The 13,870-nt window shown below is 39.0% G+C and overlaps 1 protein-coding gene across 1 annotated transcript in view; it reads left to right on the top strand.

Moving 5' to 3' along the window:
• The first annotated feature begins 537 nt into the window (after positions 1 to 537).
• Positions 538 to 13,870, top strand: part of LOC126081627 (proliferation marker protein Ki-67-like) — a 29,849-nt gene continuing 16,516 nt past the window's right edge. The window contains exons 1-4 of the mRNA XM_049893571.1: positions 538 to 665; positions 8,455 to 8,533; positions 8,624 to 8,739; positions 11,134 to 11,221. Coding sequence (XP_049749528.1) covers positions 574 to 665; positions 8,455 to 8,533; positions 8,624 to 8,739; positions 11,134 to 11,221 — 375 coding nt within the window. The 5' untranslated portion in view covers positions 538 to 573. The remainder of the gene's footprint in view (positions 666 to 8,454; positions 8,534 to 8,623; positions 8,740 to 11,133; positions 11,222 to 13,870) is intronic.

The following is a 13,870-nucleotide window of genomic DNA, read 5'->3' as shown; positions in this document are numbered from 1 at the left end:
ATTTGAGATTGGTGGAAGGTTACAGAGCTAGTGAAGAGCTTGAACGACTCTTTCTCGGTGAGCTGCTGGAGCTCTGTCCATGGGATCTCCAAGAGTATGACCTGGGTCCTGGAGGCCCTCGTTTACTGCCTGGGTTCTAGATTGGGAACTCTTGGAGGGGGGGGGGGTCCCAATTTATGTACAATGTCCTGGCTGCCTTTCTTTGGGGACCTTGGGAAGATTCTGGAGCCCGAGTAGACTGAGTTTGGTTCTGAGAGATGCCCTCGGGGTGCAGCCTGGGGTCCTGCCTGGAGTTCAAATAGGAGTCATGTAAGTTACATAAGGTGTGAGCTGTAGGCAGTGGAATAGGTTCATTGTCCAAAAAAAAAAAAGAAAAATTTGCCCAAGAGACTCTAAATTGTCCTCTAAGCCACTTTGCAGTTCATTTGCTTTGAGAGTCATTCTTCCACCTTTTTGTTTTATCCAGCGACGTGCTGTTGCGGTGGAAGAGTGGTTCTTCCGTTTGCTTGAGCAAAAACATTTTGTAACATCTGCGGATTCTTTTCGGATTGTGCTATACATACAGTTTAGAAAATGGCTCCCTTGGGACGTGTGGTCATCATCAGACGGACGGGGATAGATGGTACTCATTTTCCTTTGAGCCGAAATTCCTGCCTATTTGGAAGGTAAGAGCTGTTGTGCCTGCGGATGTTGTCCACTTTAGAAAGGTGGCAACAGCCTCGTAACAGTGAACAGACTGAAACTCCTTCTTTCCCTCAGATTCCTTGGGTACTTCCTCCATACCTTTGTTAACTTGTCGTAGCTGTTTATTACCAAATGGGATTTTGAAAATAATTTTTGTGTAGTTCTTTTTTAAAACCAAACACAAGTTTTTAAGTTCCTTTAATAGACTCTTTAGATGAAGAAAGATGTAGGGGACCCCCAAATTTTACTGTGTTCATCTAAAATCATCTGCCATTGGCCACGAAGGGTCACTATAGAGCACCTAAGGAAGGCGGCTGCTCTTGACTGCTCTTTTGGGAAAAATGAAAACACGAGGGAAAATCCTGCTGCTTGTTTTTGAGAAGGCTTCCTATTTAATTGCCTTTCTGCTTTGGTGGTGCTAATAACACAATGCTCACGATCAGATTTTCTTGACGGAATTTCAATTGCTAGATTATGTCACACGTGACTTGATTTTAAAATTTTGGGGGTATTTTTATTTATGAAACAAAATTTCTAACTATTGTTTCTTTAGAATCCTAGAGAACAGCAATTCTTCACTCTCAGCATCTCGACACACCAACATTGTGCTTGTGTGTACTGTTAATAGTGGTAGTTACATAAGCATTTGCAGTTTTTGCTTTCTTTTAAGTTGGTTTATACTTGATGTCTCACATTTTTACTTCCCTCAAGCGGGAAAAAAAAGTAGTTGTCTTAGAGCTGGTACCATAGAGATTGCACGTAACTCTGGGAAACCAAGGGCAGAAATGGCTGTGATTGTTTATAGCTCTCTTGCTCACATCATTCTATTTGCTTCCAGGACTCCCACAGGAGCCTTCTTACTGATTTCCCTTACAGTCAGTCCCCTTTGGCTTCTATTGTCCATTTTCTGTACTGCAGCCAGAGGTTTTTTTTTTTATTTATTTCAATTTTGGTGTTTGTTACGTCCTTGATGAAACTCCTCAGACACTTCCATTAATGAATAAGATCCAAAATACTCTGGTGGCAGTAGAGCTTAACTGTGAAAGGGGGTGTGGGAGGCTGGGTTCAGACTGCCTAAGTGAGATCCCTTGTTCAAACAGCTGGGCAACTAGGATAAGTTGCTTCATTTACTTAACATCCTCAGTTCCCTAGCCATGAAAAGGGATAATAGTACTAACTTCACTGGGTTATGGCGATTGAGAGGGAAGTTGCCTAATAAAAACTATTTGCATCTTGTAAGTGCATACCCTTGATTCTTCATTTATCCGGGACAGTCCTGGTTTTGCCTGGTGTTCCCACATAACGTCCACAATTATTACCAGCACCCCTTCATTCTCTAACACCTTCCAGTGTGGACAAATGATAAGGTCACCTTTCCTGTAGAATCCTCCCTGGCCTGGCCCCTGACTCCCATTCGGGCCTTGCAGTGCCACCGAAGACACACCAGAATCCTGGTGCTTCTAGACCGTTTGGACTTCATCACTGTGTCTGCCCAAGTTTTCTACATGAGTGACCCCTTTCTATTATTCACATTTCAATTTAAATGTCAAGTCAGATGAACCGTTTAACGACCATTGCTCTTGTCTTTCATAGAACCACAGCACTGGTGCTGAGCGCTTGTGGTTTGTCTCTCCCACTAGACTGAGCTCCTCAAGGGCAAGGACTATCTTAATTAATTCATCATTATGGTGTTGTGTCTGACCGACACTGGTGATCAGTATTTAGCACCCTCACCAGTGTTGAGTCGAAATGAGTACTGGAGTATGTGTGTACTGCAATCAGCATCTAGCAGTGCTTCTCAAACAAGGACAATTTTGACATTTGCCAGTGACTGGAGACATTTTTTGATGTCACAATAGAGGTGGGATGTCCCACTAGCATCAACTACTATAGGTCCGGGATGAGGCTGAACACCCTGCAATGCACTGCCTGCACCTCAAACAAAGAACTATCTGGCCTAAAATGTCAACAGTGCAAGGTTGAGCAACAATGATATGCAGTGATTCTAGCTTGAAATCTCCTGACAATCAAATTCTCAGTTCTAATCAGATAGTCTATTTTTTGCCAGAATGTTTCAATACCTAAAAATCAAAGTCTCTCCTTTGCCTTGAAGTAGGTGTTTACTTTCTATAGTTCCCTTTCTCTTCAAAAGAAAAATAAAACACACTTTAGACTCGAATGGCAGTAATTTTAGTTATATACATCAGTGATTATATTTTTATACAAGATTTTTTTTTTCTTTTAATAATATTTGTGTAGTCTGTGAAAGTTTACACAGAAAATTAGGATCCCATTTAAAAATCTCTACACAACTTTTTCAGTGACATTGGTTACATTTTTCACTCCGGGTCACCTTTCTCAGTATTTCCATTCAGGCTGTCCCGTTCCCAGAAATCTAGTTGCACTGTCCCCGTACTTTCTCCTCTTTACTTTCGGTCTCATACAGATGAGTTCTGTAAAGGAGCACACTGCTCACAGGTGATGGTGATCATTTTATGAGCCAATCTGTTATTTAGCTAAAAGTTGACCGCACAGAATTGTTTTGATTCACGTTTTAAAGAGTATCTCAGGGCGACAGTCTCATGGAATCCTGCAGTCTCAACTGGTCTAGTAAGTCTGGTCTTTTTAAGAATTTGAGTTCTGTTTCACATTTTGCTCCCATTTTATCAGGATCCAACTACTGTATTCCTGATAGAATGGTTGGTAGCCGGGCAACATCTAGTTCTACGGCTATCAGGGTACTTGAGGCCCTGGTTCGCATAGATTATTAGATCTGTAGACTAGTTTCTTCTCTGAGTCTTTGGTTTCCTTCTTCTCTTTTAATCCAGACATGTAATGACCAATAGTTGTATCGTAGATTGCTACTCGCAAGCTTTTAAGACTCCAGATGCCACACGCCAAACTAGGCTGTTGAACATAAACTTTATGTACTAAAAAAAAAAAATGACAATTGGATGAGTTGGCCCATGAAACTATAGTCCTAAGTCTTCACACTCCTTAAACTAATCCAAAGAGGCGTTTGGTGACGTCTAAGAAGTCTCCGTGTTTGTGCCCCCATGTGCTTTTTTGTATATATGAATATATATGGATGCATACAGTTAAATATACATATATATACACCTGCATATAGATATATATATAAGGAGCCCTAATGGCGCAATGAGTCAGAATCAACTCGATGACGACATTTTTTTGTTTTCCTTTCTGGTGGTGCAGTGGTCAAGCACTCAGAGGCTAACCAAAAAGTCATCAGTTTGAAACACCAGCCACTGTGTGCCACGGAAACCCTAAGGGGCACTTCTACTCTGTCCTGTAGGGTCGCTATGAGTTGGAATCGACTCAACAGTAGTGGGTTTGGTTTTTGGTTTTGGATATTCATGAGGGATATTGGTCTGTAATTTTGTTTTTTTGTGTTGTCTTCACTTGGCTTTGGTATCAGGGTGATGGTGGATTCATAGAATGAGTTAGGGTGTATTCCTTTCTCTTCTATGTTTTTGAAGTGCTTCAGTAGAATTGGTGTCAACTTTTCTCTGAATGTTTGGTAAAATTCCCTGGTGAAGCCGTCTGATCCTGGGCTGTTTTTCATTGGGAGTTCTTTCATGAGATCTTTAATCTCTTCTGTTATGGATTTGTTTAGCTTTTCTCTCTTTGTTTGTGTTAGTTTAGGTAGATAGTATGTTTCCAGGAATTTTTCCATTTCTTCTAGGTTTTCAAATTTCCTGGAGTACAATTTTTTTTTTTTAATAGTATCTTGTTTAGCTCAGATCTGCTGAAATGTCTCCATTTCACTTTTTTTTTCCCCCTTTGGTTGTTTGCGTCTTTTTTCTTCCTTTATCAGTCTAGCCAGTGCTTTATGAATGTTATTGATCCTTTCAAAGAACCAACTTCTGGTCCTGTTGATTCCTTCCTTTGCTTTTCCGTATTCTATTTTGAGTATTTCTGCTCTGACTTTTATTATTTTCTTTCTTTTGGTAGCTTTGGTCTTCTTTTGTTCTTGCATTTCCATTTTTTCCAGTGTTCTCGTTAAGTTACTGGTTTGGGGTCTTCTTTTATAATGTAGGCCTTTATTGCTATGAGTTTCCTTCTGAGCACTGCTTTTGGTATGTTCCAAAGGTTTTGGTATGTTGTGTTTTCATTTTCCTCTGATTCAAAGTATTTTTTTATTTTATTTTTGACTTCTTCTGTGACTCAATAGTTTTTTAGTAGTGTGTAATTTAGTTTCCATCATATATTTGTTTTATTTTATTTTTTCCTGTTCTTCCTGGTTTTGATTTCTACCTTCATACCATTATGGTCAGAGAAGGTGCTTTGTATGATTTCAGTTTTTTTTTTTTTTTTAATTTATTGAATTTTCCTTTGTGTCCTAAGATATATACTTTGGAGACTGTTCCATGTGCATTGAAGAAGTATGTTTATTATAATGCTGTTGGGTAGTGTGTTCCATATATTTAGGTCCAATTGGTTAATACTGTTATTTAGGTTTTATATATCTTTACTTATTTTCTTCTTAGAAGTTCCATTTATCATCGACAGTGGTATATTACAACCGCCTATTATTACTGCAGAACTATTTAGTTCTGTAAAAGTTTGCTTTATAAATTTTGGGGCTCTGATGTTGGGTGCATAAATCTTGATAATTGTTATGTCTTCTTGGTGAATTGACCCTTGTATCATTGTATAGTGCTCTTCCTTGTCCTTTATAATAGATTTTGACTTAAAGTATATTTTGTCAGGTATTAATATTGTCACTTCTCTCTTTTGATTGCTATTTTCTTGGCATTTTTTTTTCCATCCTTTCAGATTTAACCTATTCATGCCTTTGTCCCTAATGGATGTCTCTTTTAGGCATCATATTGATGAGTCAGTTTTTTTTTTTAAATCCATTCTGCCATGCTCTTTCTTAACTAGTGCATTTAATCAATTTACATTGAGTATGCTTATCGATAGGGATGAATTTGCTGTAGCCATTTTATTATACTATTTTGTGTATTATTGGTTTCTTTACCTTCTTTTTTTTTTTTTTTACTTTCGGTGCCAAGTTCTTTGTGTATAGATTTTCTGTTTCTTTCATTTGTTACTGTTGATTTTTTATTGGCTATGTCTTTTTGTGTTTTTCTCCTACGTTTTGGTGAGGTTTACATTTAACATCTTACAACAGCCTGTTTTACCTTGAAATTACCTTAACTTCCTCATCAGTTCTATAACTGCACCAGTCATTCCACCTTTTGTTTGGATGTTGCTGTCAGTTTCAGCTTTGCATCTCAGATTCCCTGCGGTCGCCGTTTAATTTCATTTTACTGCCGTGATGTCTTCATACGTCTTGGTGTCAGAGTGATGCTGTCGTGTACCTTTACCTTAGGTTGTTGTGTGTTTGCTGGAGCCATCTTTTTCTGTCTCCTCATGTGATTTGCAATTGATTGCTGTCCTTGAAGCATTAAAGGTTTTATTATATATAGATAGGTACATAGATAGATATGTATCATACGTATGTTTATTTGACTTTGTTGTTTGTTTCACTGGTTTAATGTATCTGGAGCTTGGCCGCTTCTTCTTCCCTTGAGTTGCTTCCTTTTTATTTGTATTGTTTTAATTGTTGTTGCTTTGTATTCCTAGTCTATGTATGGCTTTGGTGCTATCCGTTGGCTGGGTGTGCTTTCCTCTCACTTATGAGTATGGTGTGTTGCACACAGCTGGGGATGCTATGTTGTTAGGCAAGTATGTCTTCCCTTAGACGACAGCGTGGAGGTACGAGAGCAGGTCCCTTTCCTGATGTGAGGCACTAGGGGTCAGGTGGTCAGGATCCCTTCACAGCTCATGAGGGATTACTTGTTCTCTCCACTTTGGCACGAATGGTGTGTCTCCTTGAGAACAGGATGAGCCCTGGGCAGGGGCAGAGGAATGGGGGCAAGGACCTGTGCGGGCAGGCCAAACAGGGGTGTATACCAATCTAGTAGAAGCATATAGGGGGTGGGTCGGTGGGGTATGCAAAAGAAGATGGGAAGGGGTGGGGGCAAAGGGCACCAGGACCATGTGGCCGGGCCAAGCAGGGGTGGGGAGGCTGGTGGGAGAGACATGGAGACTCAGGCAGGGGGAAAATTGCTCAAAGGGAGAGAAGGGCAATGGCTGGAGGTCATTTGGGGAGGGTGTTGCTAGTTGTTACTCTGTGGATTACTATTCAAAGGGCATCTCCAGCAAAAATGGATGGGCACCTCTGCTGACCAGCAATACCAGCCTGAGTTCCTAGTTCCCTCCTTCCTCTGTATTCACCAGGGACACTGGATCTCTCCTTCTCCCTCGTGTTGTTTCCCTTTGCCCCCTGCAGATATGCTCTCCCTGTCCTACCTATTCCTTGTCCTGGGGCTCCAATGATTCAGACTACTGCAGTTTGCTCCAGTAGCACTTACTTGTATTTCCCTAACGTTAAAGTTATGGCGCTCCTGTGCATTGGCCTCTTGGGCTTTGTTGGCCCCAGGACAAGTTCTGCTTACCTGCTTACCTTGTTTCCTTCCAAGTTAGTAAATGTCTCTGACTCTGGGAAGTTGTCTGTCTGGGATTCTTACCTGGGGACGATGAACGCTGCCATCCTAAAATGGCCACCCTGTGCCAAATCGGCAGGCAGGTCACATAGGATGCATGATTCTCTGCATTCCCACTGGTTTCTATCCCTCCTTCCGACTGTCGTTCCATCTGATTGTTCAGCCCTCCGTTTCATGTTCCAGAGTCCAAAGTTATTTTTGTCTCTTTTGCTTAGTTTTTCAAGTCTTTGTTGTAGGGGGATGTTATGGTGCATCTAGCTGAGCTGTTATGCTTAACCAAAACTTCCACAATATTTGAAATTTAAAAGGCAATTCATAAGTGTAGAGTCATATGAAATGGGCAGGAAGGGATATTCTTTGACTCCAGAGATAGATACTGAGAACAGACAGGGGATCGTGTAGTTTGTTGCAACTTAGTTTATAAATCAAGAGATCGGTAACAGGAGCACCAGAAAATCAAAGAACACTGATTGCTAATAAACTCTGGGTTAGTTTATGTATAGGCTTAGGAATACTACTTTCTGGTGCTTTGTACTGATATTAGCCCTTTATCGAAAGATAAATTCAATCTAGATAATGCTTTTTTACTGCATGCCAATTAATGTTTTTATGATGAAGAGATTCCTGAATCTGTCATCTCAAACAGTGTAGTATTAAAACCTCAGTAAAATGCTCACACATAATGAGCATTTGCTATGTGCAGGCAAATGATTCACATTGACCTTCAAACACCATCAGGCTAATGCTAAAGTAATACCTTTTTTAGAGAAGAAACTGAGGCGTAAAGAAAAAAAGCATTTTGGGGATGATTAGATATTGAAACATGCAATGGTTTATAGATCAAAAAGCAGGTAGAGTAGTAAAATTTATTAAATTGATCATTCTCCAAACTGAATTAAATTACTCCTTCATTTATGGGTCATAAACATGGCTGTTTTAATCAAATGATTAAGGTTTGTATTCTAGTATATTCTATTATCATAGTTTTTAGTTACTCTAAGTCTTAAATACCTATAATAGTTGTTTAAATAAAAGTTGTAAACATTGCCAAAGGTGAAGTTTATTTACATTGTCCAATTTGTTGTAGCTTAATGTCATTACACTTTGGGATCAACAACACTAGTCAAGTGCTTTTTTATTTTGAAAATTTGAGGTAGTTTTTTTTTTTTTTCAAAGGTGCAACAGCCCAAAGAAGTCTTCCTTTTCTTTTCCTTTTTTTTTCTTTTTAATTAAGGGGGACGGAGTGTGACATCCGTATACAGCTTCCCATGGTGTCAAAACAACATTGTAAAATTGAGATGCGACAGCAGGAGGTAAGTATTTTTTCTAAGTTGTTTTAACTTTTTTTGTTTTTACTTTTTACCTATTTATTAGTTGCATGTTTCTCCTTTTTCCACTTGTAGGCACTCCTGATTAATTTAAGTGATAGCATTCCTACGCAGTTAAATGGAGCCTATGTTAACCATCCCGTAGTACTAAAAAACGGAGATATAATAACAATTGTCGATCGATCTTTCAGGTAGGTAAAACTAATTGGGTTTACAATTAACAGCACATTCTGATTAATCATCAACTAGTTGCAAAGTTCAACTGTGATCTTTCTTTAATGCTGATGATTGTCAGAGTGTTTCTTATTGTCATTCTCAACAATTTCTTAATCTATGGCATACGGATTTAGGAGGTGTGAAAATTGAGCCTTAAATGTGATCTTAATTCAAGGATTTGAGCACACAGGTCTATGCCAAAGAAGGGCAATCTGGTCCTTAGGGAGCTTGTTATTTATTTGAAAAGACTGACTGGATGTGAAGCTCTATGAGTCTTTTTGTGTCTTGATAGTAAAATACATGCATAGGAGAGGGCACAAAACAAACTGTATAGCTCAGTTTTCATGAAGTGAGCACCCAAGTGATCATCACTCATCATGAAATAGAGGAGTTCCAGAAGCTTCTTTCATTGTGTATTCTAATCTCTACTTCTTCCCTTCGCCAAGTAAACCACCATTATGGTTTACGAAGTCATAAAAGTTTTTGGTCCTTTACTACCTGAGCATGCATCTCTAAATATCACAGTTTGTCACTCTTTATTAAACTCCATCTAAATGAAATAATATATTTCATGTGTTCTATGTGTTTGAAAAGAATTTGTATCGTACAGTTATCGTGTGTTTGAAAAGAATGTGTATTGTACAGTTATTGTCTGTAGTGTCCTATCCACATAAGTCCATTACATTCAAACCTTCTATTTTACTCTTTTTCCTCATGTTTATTAATTACTCTCAAAGGAATGTTGAAATCTCCTACTATGGTTGCTACTTTGTTAATGCCAAAATTCTTCACCTTTCATTTCCTTGGGCATAATAAACTTAGTTATTTTAAAGACTGCACCATATTACACTACCTGGATCCTAATGTTTCTTTAGTCTATTGTTTATACCTCCAGAGACAAAACAGTCCCAAAGCTGGTCTATATTACCAAACTTTCCATTACAGACACACCAAATATATAGGGTGCAACTGTCTTAATCTACAAATCTACCTGTATCTGTGGTCGAATATCTGCCTTTCCTCTTAAAATGAATTATCTAGGTGCCTTTCTTAAGACAACCTTCCCCTTATTTGTAGATCGGTTCTCTTTGCCTACTGAGATCCTCACTCTTGGAGGAGAAAAAACACAACTCTAGTGATTTTTCCATGTACTGGGTCTGTTCCAATGTTGTTCAGACAGATTATAGCCCTCGTTCCCTAGAGCCTATATTCAGTCCGAGAGTGTCCAAGTCATGATTTCCTTTTATGGAAAACTCCATAAAATAGTTTATTAAGATAACCATCACACTGCCAAGTCCAACAGTTAATTTTACATTCTCATCTTGACTACGTCTAACTCAATTGGTTACTTCTTTCTTTTGAAACTCTTCCTTTGACTCTCACACTCTGTGATTCCCCCATTACTGGCTATTCCCTAGCTGTTTCCTTCTTTTAGTGCTTCGAAGCTCAGTTCTTGCATCTCTTCTGCTTTCTTTCACAGTCTTTTCTCATGTGATCTCAGTCTCTCAGCAGCACTCTGAACTTCAACCGCCATCTCCAATGTTACATCAAGATGCCTAAGGGGCATGTGAAATATGTAGTCAAAAACCAAAGTCCTGATATCTTCTGTCTCCTGCAATGTTCCCCATATCAGCAAAAGGGCAATTTAATTTTTATTTAAAACCCATAAAGCCATTCTCTTCTTGTCTCATATGTAACATTTTTCACGAAGTGCTAAAGGCTCTACCTCAAAGTATATCTGGAAATAGACCACCATTCATATCCTACATTTCTACCCTCAAACAGGTATCTCCATCTCCAAGCTCCTTAGAATTGTTTCTCTGCTTCTGCCCACACAACCAGAATTATCCTTCTAAATGCAAGTCACATGATTCCTATACCTCTAATTGCTTCCCATCTCACTTAGAGTAAAATCCCATCTCTTTTCCATGCCTTAGGATTCTGGATCAGTTGCCTCCTGCTGACCTCCTTGACCACATCCTTTTTTTCCCCCTTTACAGTAGCCACCAGTCTTGCTTTTTACCTTCCAAACTAGAAGTAACACGATTATAGTTGCTCTTAATCTCTACTAGATTCACCCACTGATGGTGCCGAGGATATTGTTGAATCATACCCAGTCTAATCAGTGTTCAGAGATTACTCTGGGTCCCCATCCTCTGACAAGGGTGTTCCAAAAGAGACATGAGGCAATGTAGATCTAAGTGTTTATTGTAAACACACTAACTACATTTGCTTCCGTCAACAAGGTAATATCTGGAACAAAGTCTTAAGTTTGTTCCTTGACCTTGACACTAACCAGATATGGAAATTTTAACCACAGGACATAACATTTTCATCTGAGGCTCAGTCTGTCATTCTTTGCACTCCAGGTTTGAATGTGGACATGTTCCTGGAGGAAGCAACACAACTGAATATCTGGAACAAAAATGTAAAGAGGTGATGGAAAAGATCATCAAGGTTTGGACTTTGATTCCTTTGCATGACGATATAAAATCCTTTATATGTACTTTAAGGAAAGATTTCTCGCTTTAAGTCAGTGACAGGGAGTTGGCTCATTGGTTATAATATGAGAATATGACTATGGTATTAAAATCAAATTTAATTTAAGCATATTAAAATAATCTAAAACTATAAGACCAAAAAACCAAACAAACAAACAAAAAAAAAACCCTGTTGCCATCGTGTCGATTCTGACTCAGCAATCCCATAGGACAGAGTAGAACTCCTCATAGGTTTTCCGAGGCAGTAATCTTTACAGAAGCAGAGTGCTACATCTTCCTCTCGAGCAGCAGCTGGTAGGTTCAACCTGCCGAGCTTTTGGTTACTAGCTGTCTTAGTTATCTAGTGCTGCTTTAACAGAAATACCACAAGTGGATACCTTTAACAAAGAGAAGTTTATTTTCTCACAGTAAAGTAGGCTAAAAGTATAAATTCAGGGTGTGGGTTCCAGGAGAAGGCTTTCTGTCTGTTGGCCTTATCATCCTTCCTTCCCCGAGACTAAGAGCTTCTTTGTGCAGGGACCCCGCGTCCAAAGGACCAGCTCTTCTCCTGGCACTGCTTTCTTGGTGGTATGAGATTCCTAACTCTCTGCTTGCTTCCCTTTCATCTCTTGTAAAATAAAGGTGGTACAGGCCACACCCCAGGAAAACTGCCTTTACATTGAATCAGGGATGTGACCTTAGTTAGGGTGTTACAGTCCCAACCTAATCCTCTTGAAGAGAAAATTACAGTCACAAAATGGAGGACAAACACACAATACTGGGAATCATGCCCCAGCCAAATTGATACACACCTTTTTGGGGTGATGTAATTCAATGCATGACACCAGCCCAGTGCTTAACCACTGCACTACCAGGGCTCCTTATCTATATATTTATTTTGAGTAATAAATACATATTTATTATTCAGAATAAGAGTACGAGTCAGCCTTACAATTTTGGTGTAAAAGACTCCTAGAGGATCCGCTGATATTATTGCTTGCAACCTATGGGTGGAACAACCTCAAAACATAAGACTCAAATTTCTGAAATTTTTTTTTTATCTTATTTTGTGACTCCTTTTGTCTCCCAGTCATTGCCCCCATCCATCTTTGTGTGTCTGAAGTCAATCACATTATGAAAATTCTGAGTGTCTAAGATGCTTCCCAGTTTTGATTGATAGGTGTCCTGTGAAACTGGAGGAGTAATACTATCCTTTCCCAAGTGAGACACTCTTTCATTACTTGAGTGTATCATTGGAGAACAGGTATTCTAAGTGGTGCATTTTATTAAAACACAATTCTAGGCCAATCCTTGCAATGTTCTGATTTTGTATGTTTAGGATTATTCCTGGTAATTTCTATTTTTCACATTTTAGGAAGCTTCCCAGCTAGTTCAATATGACCCAGTAAGAATCAACTGACTTAGGAGACATATCATAGGCGCACCTGATATGAGCAATGTTGTTATTGTTAGGTGCCATTGAGTCAGTTCTGACTCATTGCGACGCTGTTTTTTTTTTTATACAACAGAAGGAAACATCGCCCAGTCCTGCACCATCCTCACAATTGTTGTTATGCTTAAGCGCATTGTTGCAGCCACTGTGTCAATCCTTCTCATTGAGAGTCTTCCTCTTTTTCGCTGACCCTCTACTTCAGGAAGCATGATTTCCTTCTCCAGGGACTGATCCCTTCTGACAACACATCCAAAGTATGTGAGATGTAGTCTTGCCATCCTTGCTTCTAAGGAGCATTCTGGTCGTACTTTTTCCAAGACAGATTTGTTCATTCTTTTGGCAGTCCATGGTATATTTAATATTCTCTTCCAACACCACAATGCAAAGGCATCAATTTTTCTTATGTTTTTTCCTTATTCATCGTCCAGCTTTCACATATTTAGGAGGTGATTGGAAATGCCATGGCTTGGATCAGGTGCACCTTAGTCTTCAAGGTGACATCTTTGCTTTTCTACACTTGAAAGAGATCTTTTGCAGCAGATTTGCCCAGTGCAATGCGTCTTTTGATTTCCTGACTGTTGCTTGCATGGGTGTTGATTGTGAACACAAGTAAAATGAAGTTATTTACAAATTCAGTCTTTTCCCCGTTTATCATGATGTTGCTTACTGGTCCAGTTTTGAGGATTTTTGTTTTCTTTATGTGGAGGTGTAATCCATACTGAAGGCTATGGTCTTTGATCTTCATCAATAAGTGCTCTAAGTCATCTTCATTTTCAGCAAGCAAGTTTGTGTCATCTGCATAATGCAGGTTGTTAATGAGTCTTCCTCGAATCTTGATGCCCCATTCTTATTCATATGGTCCAGCTTCTTGGATTATTTGTTCAACATACAGATTGAATAAAAAAAAAAAAAATTTTTTTTTTTACAGATTGAATAGGTATGGTGAAATCATACAACCCTGACACACACCTTTCCTGACTTTAAACCACAAAGTATTCCCTTGTTCTGTTCGAACGACTGCCTCTTGATCTACGTACAGGATCTGCATCAGCACAATTAAGTGTTCTGGAATTTCCATTCTTCACAATGTTATCCATAATTTGTTATAATCCACACAGTTGAATGCCTTTGCATAGCCAATAAAACACAGGTAAACATCTTTCTGGTATTCTC

Source organism: Elephas maximus, chromosome 8 (assembly GCF_024166365.1).
Source record: "Elephas maximus indicus isolate mEleMax1 chromosome 8, mEleMax1 primary haplotype, whole genome shotgun sequence".
In the NCBI taxonomy this organism is placed as follows: Eukaryota; Metazoa; Chordata; class Mammalia; order Proboscidea; family Elephantidae; genus Elephas; species Elephas maximus.
Note: the sequence above shows the minus strand (reverse complement) of the source record. Positions and strands in the feature narration are given on the sequence as shown.